The sequence below is a fragment of the Heptranchias perlo genome, chromosome 9 (assembly GCF_035084215.1).
Source record: "Heptranchias perlo isolate sHepPer1 chromosome 9, sHepPer1.hap1, whole genome shotgun sequence".
Taxonomy (NCBI): Eukaryota; Metazoa; Chordata; class Chondrichthyes; order Hexanchiformes; family Hexanchidae; genus Heptranchias; species Heptranchias perlo.
This window is the reverse complement of record NC_090333.1, coordinates 63,182,844-63,198,496: the sequence shown is the minus strand read 5'-3', so window position 1 is coordinate 63,198,496 and position 15,653 is coordinate 63,182,844. Positions and strand designations below refer to the sequence as shown.

At 37.8% G+C, this 15,653-nt stretch overlaps 1 protein-coding gene across 1 annotated transcript in view; it reads left to right on the top strand.

Moving 5' to 3' along the window:
• Window positions 1-6,934, top strand: part of crb1 (crumbs cell polarity complex component 1) — an 82,410-nt gene extending 75,476 nt beyond the window's left edge. The window contains exon 12 of the mRNA XM_067989609.1: window positions 6,373-6,934. Within this exon, the coding sequence (XP_067845710.1) occupies window positions 6,373-6,594 (222 nt within the window). The 3' untranslated portion in view covers window positions 6,595-6,934. The remainder of the gene's footprint in view (window positions 1-6,372) is intronic.
• Window positions 6,935-15,653: the final 8,719 nt, after the last annotated feature.

Here is a 15,653-nt window from a genome sequence, read left to right as displayed (position 1 = left end):
TACCTAGTACTTTTTCTCTAGTGATAGTGATTGTTTTAAGTTCCTTCCTCCCCTTTGCCCCTTGATTTTCTTCTATTATTGGTATGTTATTAGTATCTTCTACTGTGAAGACAGATACAAAATATCTGTTCAATTCCTCTGCCATTTCCTTGTTTTCCATTATTATTTCCCCAGTCTCATCCTCTAAGGGACCAATGTTTACTTTAGCTACCCTCTTTTTATGTACTTATAGAAGCTTTTACTGTCAGTTTTATATTTCTTGCCAGTTTACCCTCATAATTTATTTTCTCCCTCTTTATTATTCTTTTAGTCATCCTTTGCTGGTTTTTAAAGTTTTCCCAATCTTCGGGCTTACCAGTAATCTTTGCCATGTTGTATGCTTTTTCTTTTGACCTGATACCATCCTTTACTTCCTTAGTTAGCCATGGTTCGTTCACTCTTTTTGTGGAGTCTTTCCTCCTCATAGGGTTATATTTTTGTTGCGAGTCATAAAATATCTTTTTAAATGTTTGCCACTGCTTATCCACCATCATACCATCTAATCTGTTTACCCAGTCCACTTTAGCCAATTCCGCCCTCATTCCTTCATAATTGCCCTTATTTAAGTTTAATACAGTAGTTTCAGACCCAAGATCCTCGCTCTCAAACTGGATGTGAAATTCTATCATGTTATGATCACTGCTTCCCAAGGGATCCCAAGGGATCCTTTACTTTGAGATCATTAATTAGTCCTGTTTCATTACCCATTACCAGATCCAAAATGGCCTGTTCCCTGACGTATTGGTCTAAGAAACAGTCCCTAACACACTCTATGAACTCCTCCTCAGGGCTATTTTTGCCTATTTGATTTGCCCAATCTATGTGAAAGTTAAAATCGCCCATGATTATTGCATTACCTTTTTTACAAGCCCCACTTATTTCCTGATTTATATTTTGCCCTACAGTGTAGCTATTTCTTACCTCCACCCAAATTGATTCGACATCTTGATCTTCTGAGCCAAGATCATTTCTCACTATTATACCAATTTCATCCTTTATTAACAGAGCTACCCCACCACCTTTACCTTTTTTCCTATCCTTCCGAAATGTTAAATAACCCTGAATATTTAGCTCCAACCTTGGTCACCTTGCAACTACGTCTCTGTAATGGCCACGAGATCATACCCATTTGTTTCTATTTGTGCCGTCAATTCATCTATCTTATTACGAATGCGGCACGTGTTCAGATAAAGAACCTTTAATTTTGTCTTTTTGCCATTCTTTCCTACCCCGGCCCCATTTGCTAGTGCACTCCAATGGTTTGTACGCTCTGTCCCTTCCTGACACACACTGTTTATCATTACCCCCGTCACTTTCCTGTACTACTTCCTTGTCTTTTCTCTTTATCAATCTAAACTTTGACCCACCTGCGCCCTCTCCTCCTCTATTTAGTTTAAAGCCTTTTCTACCGCCCAACTTGTCCAACCTTTCCTCATAAGATAACCCCCTTATCCCAGGAATCAGTCAAGTGAACCTTCTCTAAAGCAATTATGTCCTTTATTAAATAAGGAGACCAAAACTGTACACAGTATTCTAGATGTCCTGTACAACTGTAGCAAAACATCTCTACTTTTATATTCCATTCCCCTTGCAATAAATGACAACATTCCATTTGCCTTCCTAATCACTTGCTGTACCTGCATACTAATTTCTATTTCTATTTAATGTAGTACCCTTCTCCTCAAGCTCACCTCCAAGACCTCCATCCTATTCTTTCCTATGTCACTGGTTTCTACATGAATCTTGATTTCCAGTTGTTTTTCTCATTTTCCAGGAGTTTTTTTTTCCAGCTGCTGCATTACTTTCCCTACCATGGAACCAGGAAGGAATGCATCATTCACAATTGCCAGTTATTTCTGCTCAATAGGCTGCTTCTCCCATGAATTGGAATCCCCCATAACTATCTCTTCCCTTTATGAATAATCTCACTTGTTTGGTTGGGTAACACCTCACTCCATGTAGTTTGTTCTGTGCTGCAGACTGCAACGAACCAGCCTTTGAGCTCAGCATTTCTCGGCTAGAGCTACACACGTCCACTTCCAGATCCAGGGTAGACTATATCATGCAAGGTTAGCTTCTGATCTTGCCATTCCTGTGTTCAGGGCTATAATGCTTCTCAGAGTTACTGTTCTTATGCTATGCTCTCTATGGCCTCTTCTTCCTCCTTAACACAACTTTTACATGCATTTCACAACTTGATTTATCATCGTATACTACTTTAAGACACTCTTTAAAATGGCCTATCTATTTTAATATAATACATGTTATCATTATCTTAAAAACTGCTTTGTGTACTTATATCAGCCCTCATCAAAAGAATCATGTAGCCAAATGCTAAAAGATTAACCCAAGGATTAAAATATATAAAATAATGCTAAAGTATTGTATGAATATAATGCACATTGGGAACAGGTGGTTTATTGAAAGTAAATCGCTCATTTGCAGCAACATAACTCACAAGGAGTGAGGACTTTCTATAAACCATCAGTCTCTAATATATGTCCTCCATGAAATATCAACACTTTTTAGGCATCTCTATGCACTCATTGAAACTTTCAGGAAACAGAAAGACAAGAATCTGTGCCACTTACTCATCTCCAATTGACACGAGTGTGTTTTGTCACCACATTGGAAAGATGTGTTAGACACAAATGTAGTAAAAGTGCAAGAAACAGACCCTTGTGTAACCTGTAACTGAAATTTAAAACACAAACAGCACATCAAACAAAGCCAAACAAAAAGGAGAGGCAAGTCATAAGATTCTGAGAGTTTAAACTAAATGAATCATTCATTTATCTTAATGTTGTACAACACCCACCCAAGTCATGTGCAGACAACTCTTAACAGGCAAAATAAAAAAAAAGTAGAGTTCCTTTATGATTAACTAAACAAGAAAAATTCCAGCAAACAAGTGGTTTACATTTCATTTGTCAAATGTCTTCCATTTTAACCAGGATTTAAAATGTACTTCGCTGTATAATCTGCGGCCAAATATGTGATGCATTTTTAAAAAACATTTACCTTGCAGGCCTAGAACACTTGCAGGGAGAACTTTATTTTCAATTTTAGTATTACGGTAGCACACTGTCTAACGGGCATTCTGACAGACACCACATTTATGTCAATTCAGGTGCATCAAAAGATATGGCAATGTGTTGCTTGCATCAGCCCTGGTACAATGTACTCTGAAGAAATCTGGGTCAGCCAATGAATATGTGGTTGCAGCTGCCCGTACAAACTCAGCTCCTGTGTAGGCCTGAGCACAAAGGAAGGCCGGGATTATTCAACTATTCTCTTTTTTTAAACATATATTTTTTGGAGGGAAAAACATTCAAACATAAAACTTGTTGCACTGCGCTGAATTCATTTATTAACCATTCTGCCATTAATAAGTAGATATAGGCAGGACAGCTCTTTACCCTGTGATGTCCTAAAAGAAACCATGTTCCAGCTTTCAAAAGAAAAGGGATTGTGCAATTGTTAAAAATAATCTGAAACACACTTAATCAGACCCAGGCAGAGTGGAGCATAGGAATTGTTAAACAGAAAAGACCAAGGTCCATCTAGTTCGCCTTCTACCATCCTGGTAGGCGCATGATACAATGAGAATGGAGTTGTTAACTAATCATGTGATGACCTGGCTGTCTGAATACTGCACTTTCAGATAAAACGAAGGTACACTAATACATCATGGAACAAGTCATATTGTACACGCCATCAACCCAGCAGCTAAGCTTTCAATGCCAAACATCAGCACAACCAGACTAAGAAAGCTCCTTTCTTTCTCACAAAAGATCCAACTGAACTTCAATAACTGACACTCATAGGCACTGAGAATTGAGAACAAGACCCATCTTTCAATAACAGTTCTGTAGTGGAGTGCAATTATTTTAAGGGGTACTGTCTTTAAGAAAATAAAATGTTTGGAAACTTTCTTCCTGTTTGTTAGAAAAGACAAGATCCAGAAGAGCTGTGTATCATTCTGCTACTATGTTGTTATGAGTAACTAATGCATTGACATATTTTTGCTTGGTTTACCTTATTGCATCGTGTGTTTTCCAACAAACAAAACAGGTTTGCCAGACATTTTTGTCGTGAAGATGATATCCTTTGACAGGCTTATGAAGGCAATGGCTGATTTCTGTAGAACTAACATTCTAGGATTGGATCTGGAATTGATCTTCTGAACACCCACCTTTAAGCTATTGCTGCACTCAGGTGTTTTCCATTAGAGGGAGCCTTGATTTGCCTATCATTATTCGTTACTTTGCTACATATAACCAACACTTTTGTTCTGTATCTCAGTCTCTGCAATCTTAGAGCAGTTATACCCCAATTGTAGGTCAGTTACACTTCAGCTCCCATAAGAAACATGAATAGTATCAGTTCAACTTTTTGCAATAGGTGTTAGACCAACTGGAGGTATTTTCACACCCCTTTGGCTTTCACATTGGCTGCAGTTATCCTGTAACTGATGTCAGGCCAGCATTATAAACTACATTTGAAAAGACGCCACTTAGTTCACTAAACGACCTTTAGGTTTCTAATATTAGGCAGCCCCGATGGCTTTTATCTAATATTAGAATTTCACCAGCAGTCAGGAACCAATGAACAGAGATCTGTGTGCACATTTAGTACAAATGCATAGAGGGCAGCCTTGCCTGACTAGAGGCAGGGGTCAGTGGACCAGTGTTGTCCACTCTGATTCACACACTTTAAATGGAAATACAGGTATCTGCAACATAGGTGAAGTTCACAAGGGGTTACCAGCCCTTCACTGACCTGGGAGCACTTTAAATTATTTACTGGGTAATCCATCACCTCGATAAAGAATGACGAAATGAATGAAAAAACATTTCACGCACACAGGCTGCAGTCATTTTGACAGATAAAAGTTGGTGTTTAGTGCTTGGTAGATTTGTAAGGAGTTCTTTTTAAATTACAAAGTTTCAACATTTCAATACCGTCTTCACGTTAGTGTTGGTTCCTTTACAGTGATGGATGTAACAGACCCTACACAATCAACAAATGCTGATAACACTACATCTGTAAGTTGATAGATTTAACTTGACCTAATGTTAATATAAACTATGGTTTCAGTCTAACTCAGCTTTTAAAGTACAATTCACAAAGGACATGGTAAAAACTGCTTCTATAACACCACACAGGCTTATCTTTAAAAATCTCAATTGATCTTCCAATTATCACTAATAGGATACTGTTAGATTGATACCATGATCAACACTGCAGCTATTAAGATTCCTTTTCAATTAAAATGAAGACAAATTAGTGCAATTATATGCATTATCCTAGTAATGCATCCATATAGAAGTGGCACTTGAGAGAAGCCGACTGCAATTTCAAAACCTTTCGTGCTTTTGTTGTGGAAATGTTTCTGATATAGAAGGGCATGGTTTTCATAACAAGTATTGAATTAGATACAAAAAGTAATAATTTATTATGCATGAAATATTACATTAGGCTTTAATCTAGAATGAGTCCATTGTGTGATCAGTGTTACATAATCGTGTAAGCCTGGGTCAGACGCATACAAATAAGGGAATGAAACTAGTGCAATGTAAATATAAAAGTTGAAGTTGCAATAGTCCAGTAGTTCTAGTGATAAAACAGTGGATTCGTTGCTGGTGACCCTGGGCTCAAATTTCAGCCTCAGTTGCCCTTTGACCTCAGCTAACCCCCCAAATAAAGAGTTGCAGCAGTTCTTAACCAGACCACCTTGCATTTAGTGGAGTGGCCCCAATCTCAGAAGGGTCGTACTGCAGCCTGGATAGCTTGCCCGTCAGCTGGTCCGCAGTCAAAGTTGTGCTGAAAGTGGCCACAGGACAAGTCCATATTCCACCACCATCTCACCACTCTCACACTTAAGAAAACAACAGGAAGGCAGTAGAAATGAGGATGTAAAGGGAATTGTTTTTGTTTAGACAGCAGGGAAGTTGTATGTATTTCTGAAAGATGTAAGGTTTAAAAGGTATACATGTAATTGAGGGCAGTGGAAGCACATGTCCTGGTGTCATTGTAATCATCGAATCATACAGCACAGAAGGAAGCCATTTGGCCCATTGTACCTGCGCCAGCTCTCTGAAAGAGCTATCCAATTAATTTATCCAATTCCCTTTTGAAAGTTACTATCGAGTTGGCTTCCACCTCCCTTTCAGTCAGTGCATTACAGATCATAACAACTGGCTGAGTAAAAATAAATAAACTAAAATAAGGAATCAAGTTGTGCTCTTGACTCTCAGGCACTGGCTAGATTAAAGTTTGTCCCATTTGTGTGAGGCTTTCTAATAATAAAAATGTGAATTATTTTCACAGACAAATCCGCCACCTAACAAAGTAAACATAGCAGCCATTGTGGCTCCCTGTGTCATTGGTGGGGTGATCGTTCTAGCTATCATTCTGACTTTTCTAATTATAAAACTGCGTGCAAAACGTCAGACTGAAGGGACCTACAGCCCAAGCAACCAGGAGCAGACGGGATCTCGGATGGAAATGAACAATACCCTTAAACTACCGCCTGAAGAACGCCTTATCTGATATGTTCAGGCTCTAGGACGCACAAGACTTGGGGTTTTATGATGGAACCAGTAGGAGAAGTCAACAAATCCCAGGTATTCCCCGTGTTACTCAACCAGTTAGGAGGAAGAGAAATGTCATGAAGCTGTGCAACTCAAAGTGTGTGTGTGTTTCATTTTAAACCACGGCAACTTCAAAACGAACCCTGTATGGGTTACGTTAAACTGTTTAACCGTTTTGACTTTTGTCGGCAGGATGTGGAAGCCTGGACCTCAGAGATTCTGCTGTATATTGGGTTGGTCACCGTGGCACTGTTGCTAATTTTCTTTCTGGTCCTCACTGCCTCCGTTGTGACTCTGAACAAAAGAGCAACGCACGGGGCGTACAGCCCGAGCCGGCAGGAGAAGGAGGGGTCTCGGGTGGAGATGTGGAACATGGTGCAACCACCGCAGGTCGAGAAACTTATTTGAATGAAACCTGAAGCTTGGCAAATTGTTCCTACTGTATGGTGGCATATCATTGCTGTGTGTACCGACCAAGGATGCCATCCAATTCAGCGTGCCACACGGAATGTTTTAACTGGGATTGAAAGTTTTTAAGAGTGCAGTTTAAACGAATTGATTGGCCAAGTTCTTGTCCAAACACTCCAAAATAACATTAAAAAATTGCTCAATTTTAATTCTCTCTTTCCACAAAACTGTCAACAGAAAATGGTTTACAAAGCAAGTACGTAATTCACGTTGTGAATATAGAACATGCAGAAATACCGGAAGAAGTTAAACCATCAAACATACAGAGGTAGATGCCCCTAACTTGGTTATGGTACAGAAAAGGTAAAAACTCCTTTTTATTTAGTGAGCACTTTTAAATAAAGATAAGGCTGTGGGAAATGGAGCTTTGAATTCCTCCCTGTGATACTTGGGAATAGAACCAAATGTTTAGAAATATGGAAATGATACTGATAACACCTATCCTTCCTGCTGCGATAGTGTATATATTCCTGTACATTTCTAACCTTCAGCTTCAGAAACTGCTGAATCCAAACCAACTACAATGAGTACTATTTCTTGTTCATTATCTCCACAAGGCAACAATCAGTAACCAATATATTTCAGCTGGACAAAATGAAGAAAGTATTAGTCTCTTTATGTCAGTCTTTCCTAATGACCCAGTTAGGTCACAAAGTTTCTACCATGTTCTGGCAGTTCTGGTCACCACCAGGCCACAGACCCTTTCCTTCTTTGTGAGACAGTGAAACCCTTCCTTTTTTAATGAAGACAGAGGTGAAACTTGGAACGAGTTTAATCCCAAGCCACGATTTTAACCTAAGCTGCCCACTGGGAGCATTCCATGGAGCGTAAATTCGGGTGGGGTGTAAAACGGGTGCCCGACCTGACCCCGTCCTGCGTCCTGCATCCCCCACCCCGGGCGCCTTAGGTTAAAATCAGGGCTCGAGTCTCTGAAAAGAGATGGAAGAACTTCTTGCTTCAATATTTTTAATAACAGTATTACAAAATAACTACGCCCAGAGAAGATATTTTTGGATCTGATTAAATAAACTGCTGTTATAGTTATACAAGCTAATTCACCAGTTTCAAACTAATTCATTAAAGAAATCAAAGATGAGTTAATATTTTAGGACTAAACCCTTTGTCAAATGAAAGGTCTCTATCTTGAATGTTCATCCAGTTTTCCTCTTTTTGGATGCTGTTTATTTCCAGCATTTTCTGTTCTTAATTCAGATTACTAGTGTTTACCGTTAATTATTCTTTTTAGTTCTGAAAATTTACTGACACCAATTTTAATCTGTATTGTGATCAGTCTGAAGAAAAGTACAAGTGATAATGAGGCAAAAGGGGCTTAACAAAGTGAGGGTAATTTTTGCCAGATTATGCATTTTAAATTAAACATGTATTTTCAAAATCTCCTTACTTTAGCCTGTTCTGTACTGAATACATAGACAAAATAATTATTTTCTGCACTTGACTAATGCTTAGCATTGTACAGCAGAATTGGAAAAATCAACTAAGAAACGTTTATCAATTCCTAATTTTTAAAAATAATCTTTTACTGATGCCGCAATGTTATTGTAGTTCTCAAAGGGTTAAAGGTCAAGTGCTGATTTTTTTTAGCAACATCTATTGGTGATGGTAAATACAAAGAACGAATGTACCTGGAGTTTGGGATCCATTTAGAGTGTATATAGAGAGTCATTTGTAGTCAGGATTCATTTCAAAGTATGTGTAAGATTGACTGCCATTGCCTCAGAGTGAGAAGGCTACAGTACTGATGGTTTGACACAGCTATTAAACAGGCCATTCAGCCCAACAGGTTTATGCCAGTGTTTATGCTCCACTTGAGCCTCCTCCCACCTTACTTCATGTCGCCCTATCAACATACCTCTTATTCCTTTCTCCCTAATGTACTTGTCTCGCTTCGCCTTAAATGCATCTATGCTATACGCCTCAACCACACCTTTTGGTAGTGAGTTCCACATTCTAACCACTCTCTGAGTAAAGAAGTTTTTCCTGAATTCCCCATTGGATTTATTAGTGACTATCTTATATGTATCGTCCCTAGTTTTGGACTCCCCACAAGTGGAAATCTTCTCTATGTCAAGCCAATGGAACCCATTCATAATTTTAAAGACCTCTATCAGGTCACCTCTCGGTCTTTTTTCTAGACAAAAGAGCCCCAGCCTGTTCAGTCTTTCCTAGTTGTAACCCCTCAGTTCTTTTTGCACAATTGACAACCTCACTCAGAGAGACCACAAGCATGGCTAGTGTGCGAATTGTGCACCTAGAAGCATCAGGGGAGGGGGTGAAGTGAGAGCACTCCAATGAGTTTGGGCTAGAGCAGAGGGAGCTTCACTCAGCATCCAGATTTTCTGTACGTGAGTTGGGGGTGTTTGATATTGACATTGGGAGATAGAAGTGGAAAAATATTCCATTTCCTAGCTTTAATGAACACAAAGAAAAAATAACCAAATAAAAGGAGAAATTTTAGAAGTATGCAGTAGATGCACCTGCATATTTGTTTGACACGAATACATAAGAAATAGGACCAGGAGTCGGCCATACGGCCCCTCGAGCCTGCTCCGCCATTCAATCAGATCACGTCTGATCTTCAACCTCAACTCCACTTTCCTGCCCTATCCCCATATCCCATGATTCCCTTAGAGTCCAAAAATCTATCTGTCTCAGCCTTGAATATACTCAACGACTCAGCGTCCACAGCCCTTTGGGGTAGAGAATTCCAAAGATTCACAACCCTCAGTGAAGAAATTCATCCTCATCTCAGTCTTAAATGGCCGACCCCTTATCCTGCGACTATACCCCCTAGTTCTGGACTCTCCAGCCGGGGAAACAGCCTCTCAGCTTCTACCCTGTCAAGCCCTCTCAGAATCTTATATGTTTCAATGAGATCACCTCTCATTCTTCTAAACTCCAGAGAATATAGGCCCATTCAACTCAACCTCCTCATGGGACAACCCTCTCATCCCAGGAATTAATCTAGTGAACCTCTGTTGCAATGCCTCTAAGGAAAGTAAATCCTTCCTTGGATAAGGAGACCAAACTGTACACAGTACTCAAGGTGAGGTCTCACCAAAGCCCTGTACAATTGTAGGAAGACTTCCTTACTCTTTCACAAGGATTTAGTGTACTGCAAACGTAAGTGTTACATGGGTCTAAAAGAGAATGAAACTAGCCATTGGGCAAGTCTTGATCCTGAATGACAATACTCACAAAAGCCGTAACATCAAATTGTAATGATGCTATTTTGTCACAAGACTTTGTTCTTCAAATATAAATGGGCTAAGTTAAAAGGTTATAATCTTGTGAATGAATTCAGAGGGAGAGATAATTACCACATTTTGGGAGAGGACCATGTTCCTGCCAAAGTGCTTAGCAAACCTTTATGTATAAAAACATGATGAAATTATATAAATTGTCCACCATCACATCACATGTGGGTGACATTCTGACCAAAATGATAGACAACTTTTTGGCTATTTGACCTCTGCGAATAAAAAGATTGTTTATTTAAAATGAAACAGTTACAATGTTTAGTTAAATTAACCAGTTCATTTATTTCCGGCCAAGAAAAATTAGGGACTAAAAATTATATTGAGTACACATCCAAATTGTTGAATTCTATATCCCAGTGTACCATTGGGGCAGTGTTCTCACTCCTAAAACTTTCCAAAAGTGTGTTAGAAAATTAAGAAATGGCAAATCTTTCTTGGATTCTGAATATAAGTGTTAACAGTGTTTTAATAAATGTACCCAACTCAGTGGAGTGTCACTAAAAGCTTTATGTATAATGTTGTGAGCCAGATGTTTTCAATGTATTAAGTGAAAAAGAAAAATAGATGAATACACCAAGCGTATGATTCTAACTTGTATCACATTGTTGGTCAGTATTACAGAGGTGGTCAACAGTTGCTCATTACGAGTGCAAACAATGAACAGAAGCAGTTCCCAAGGTGGGGCAGGAACAAATGATTGATTTGGATTAGTGATTTCAGACTATTAGCTGATTATGAATGAAAAAGCATTTAATTCCACTCTGATTTTGTGAGTGCATTGGATTGAAATTACAATGGCCCTGAAATGAGGCTGCGGGATACTAGTGTATGAATGTTTAATGCCTATTTTAGGAGAGATATTAATCCATTAAAAAAATTAATACATCTGCTAAATTAATGGTAATTTCAGACGACCGGACCAAGTGTTCATATACACTAAGATTCCGTTGCCTGCGAAGGCCATAATTTAAAGGAAAATATATATGTTGACTCTTTGCTGGGTTTTGTAGCATATGGCTCCTGATTGTGACTTAAGTTTGGTAACTGTGCTGTTCATTGTAAATTTAGTCACATTGTTCAGAAATATTTCAGTCAAGTTAGAATTTCACCAGTCTGTGGTGATACAATCTGTATGGAAAAGGAGAACAGTGGTCAACTCTTTCACATTGTACCAAAGCTGCATTACTGTAAAACAAATCTTTTCTTGTGGCTATTGTTCACTAGACTGACATTTTTTTGTCTTTGTACATACTGCTCCATCAAAACTTACTCTACTGACTTTACTTTGATAGTAAAATTGATTACATTTCTTAGTCCATCTGGGCATAGTTATTTTAACTAGTCATGCAATGTACACAATTGAAGTCAAAATCAATATTTTCCCCCAAAATGATTGAATGCATTTAATGTAATATTTTAAATGGAAACTTATTCTTAACATATTTTAAATTATTCGTTAATCAATCAAATTGAAAAATGTTCAATGCCATTATTTTTTTTAAGGTGCCTGTCTCCTGAACTTGATGCTATGACACGGGGATAAAATACTGCTATTCATTCACAAACATCAATCTTAGGGCAAGTAATTTTAGAGAAGGAATAGTTGAGAGGCAGATGGGCTGAAGGAATATGAAAACATAAACATATGTTATTAGAAAATATTAATTGTTTGGAAAACATTTCTACAGTAAATTTAACCAAGATTTTTTGAAGTCACGGTAAGAATTAGCAGGGTGATAAATTCTATGTTTAAATGTTCATTATTATATTTTCAACTCTGCTAGTTTTCACTCTAGCAGAGAAAGGAGGAATATGATGAGAAACTAGATTTGTCTCTTCCCGCCAGCCAATGTCTTACTTGGGTTTTTAATCTTTGTGCAGCCATAAGATAACACATGATAAATTAAGAGTTTTTTCTGCAGTATTGTAGGGCAGTCTCTGCACTGGAGTTACATGGTTCACAGCACCAGCTATATGACAAAATCTTGAACAGAGATCCACTGAAACATTATTAAATTTAGTGCCTTTAGTCATTTCTTTTATTTAGTCTTTAGATAGAAAATTGTCTGATTGAACTTTTTTGTTAGTTAGAAAACATTCCTTATTAATAGTCCAAATATGTAAAATCAGAAAAAGCTAGTTGCACTGACAGTATGAATTGAAGTCCAGGAAGGACTTAACTCTTGATGCTTTAAATTAAAATATTGAAGTTACATCAACTCTGTTGTTAAGACCAATGACAGTTTGCACTGGGACCATCAGAATTACCAGCGTTCTCCAGAGAAGACACAATGGGGTAGAAATTGCTCGGTGAGCCGCTCCATAGATTTACGCTAACCCATAAACTTACCGTGGTCTTTTCTTTGGACACTTCCTCGGTAGGAAGCGGAGAAGAGCCCAGAGTCAGTTCAGGTGAAGCGAGGACCCTGGGAGAAGTGAGAGGATTGCACTCTCCCCTCGACCAATCACATCGCAGCATTTTTGACAGCTGCCTCTGCGGGCTTGGAACATTAAACCAGGAAGTGAAAGGTACAACATTTTAAATCAATGTAAAAAGTTATAGACAGCAAAAAAGGGCAAGAAATAATTGAATTAAATAAGAGACAGAAGGGAAAAGTAAAAATACATTTAATTTTTTAATTTAAATCTTTTTTTAATGACCTAAAGCTATTAAAATGAGTAATGAGACTTCACATTTTTAAAAGTTAATTTTTAGTTGTTTGGCAGTCATTAAAACTTACCACGTTATTAAATCTTAGTTTGGACCTGTATTTTTAAGCATACCTGTTTGGTGGCATATTTAGTTACTTTCCAGCTGGGCTGATAAGCACGTCTTCGATGATTCCTCTGATTGCAGCATGCGATGGCCCTTTAATTCAAAGCTGTCATATCGCTGGCGAACCACTAGGAGCAAGTTTCGGATGTCCACGTTTCACTGCACATGTGCAATTGCTGGAACTTGCTCCTCCATTTCACCACAAACAATGGAGAGCGCTGTTGAGCTCCTCCGTTATTTCCCAAGTGATTTCTGCCCCACTATTTTTTCAGTTTTACAAAAAACTTGAGGATCGAATGCAGATTCTTAATGGAGGCTGGGGGATTGCGAAAAAACATCTGAAAAATTTGGGATCAGATTTTTTTTTCCAACATTTTTATAACAATACAAAACAGATGGGAGATCACAAACATTAAATGGAAAACTGATCATTTTAATCACGTGTAAATAGGAATCTCAGTTTCTTTTCTGAAAAAAAGTCATATCTTACAACAATCAAAGCTGAAATTGCATAATTTTCATTAACGCTTTAAGAACTGAAGAATTGGAGCTTTCAAAATGTACTTTTTCTGCCCCGGTTCTGCATGTTCTGTTAAATGGTTATAAAATACAATGATAAGTATACTGAAACTGAAAAACATCTTATTTTACATAATTCTCAGATTAAAATAAAAATCAATTGTTTTAGCATTTTAACATCCATCAGCGCTTGAAGGGTTAATAAGAACTATTTTTGTGCTATTGTAATTGTAGGTCTGTAAATATCTTTGATTTATGCAAGTGAATTGATAGTTGATTGAAAACCATTATGTACAATTGACACCAAAAAGCTATTCAGATTTTCAGTTTTGTAGGGTGCCAATTCTCTTGACATTTTTTGCAATGTGTCTAACAATTGTGCCGAAAACCTCCTGTACATAATATATTTTAGAATGTTGTTTCAACTTTGTACTTGATTTTAGAAATAAAAATATATATAGTACCTTTTTAAATGTAGATATATTGTGGAGAAAATTAACAATGTTTCTCCAGGGAATATTCCTACATTGCTCATTGATTTAATTGTAAGCACATTTCATGTTTATAATGAGGAACTCAAAGAGGAACGGTTTGAATTAACTGGCTCATACTTTTAGCTTAATGCTACAAGTGAATACATGCCTAAATAAACCACAGCTTACTTTTCACAAAACAAAATGTTGAATTGTGCAACTATTTTATTCAGTGTCTAGGAGTGATATTTTCATTATGCAAAGCATCATTTTTGGTGACATGAACAGTATCTCTTACCAATGGCTATGTGTAATTTCTCTCTCATATGAAAGACTTGGGAGTTGAGACAAAAGTTAAAGGCTAACTACAGGTTCCTGTTTAAACAAAAGCTAAATTCCAGTGGTAGCTAAATTCAATTAAATCAATCGCTGATTCTGCTCCATCTAATTAGTTCCGTTGTTTCTCAGGTGTTTTTTTTATTACATCTTTACTCAAAGCACTCCATGTTCACATATTCAGAACACATTGTTTGCCATGACATCTTTTGTCATTCTAAGAACTATGAGTAAACAATGTCAATGCAGATCCATTGCTGCTGGATAAGATAATGACTTCCATTCCAACTTGTACTACCTGAACCATTATACCCAGGACATGGAAGAGCTATCTTTTCTCATCCAAGATATGGAGCAGAGTCTCCAGACCCACTTTAGGATAAAATGAGGAGCATTCAACATTAATTTAGATTTATGAGTGGTATCACTTTAGGCAAAACTACCAGTGGTTCAAAATTAATGGCTCCAACCTCACCAAGAGTCTGTGTGGCAATTAAAACTGGAGAAGATCAGCATTATGGTACTGCAAAATAGAAGAAACCACGCAGACTGCCGTGTGGGCTTACGGTGGAACATGGCAATTTCTATTTCCTACCATCGTAACACACTGGATTGTTACAGAAAACCATAGACTCCCATACCAATTTAGGGCACTTCAGTTAAACTGAGCACTAACTAACCTGATTTTCTGCAGGATTCTTAAAAGCTGCAGGATTCTGAAAGAAAAGCAGGGAGGCATAAAGTCAAGGATGAATCCAGGACTGAGGGCTCTATGGTAAGAGAAGAGATGCTCAGAGCTGAAGTGGTACTGCAGAAAGAAAAGTGAGTGGGGACACAAGTCAAAGCTTAAAAATAAATTAGCATAAAGTGCATATTTGTAAACATGCAACATGAGCATAACAGTAGAAGACATTGGTTCAAAGTTGACAAGATCAAGATTTGAATTTTATCCACATGGAAGAGACATACAGCAAAAATATTTGATAGTGTCAATTTGTTCCTTGTAAAAAAAAATGCTGGTAAGGTATTCAGTTGGGAACAGGCATAAACGTTACAAGAATAAGCAGAATGATATGATCAGGTATTCCATAGGTCATCTACCATTAGTGCATCTAAATTATACTTTAGCTACCCAATTTGAGACTGAAAGCTGCAGTACAATCTTCTG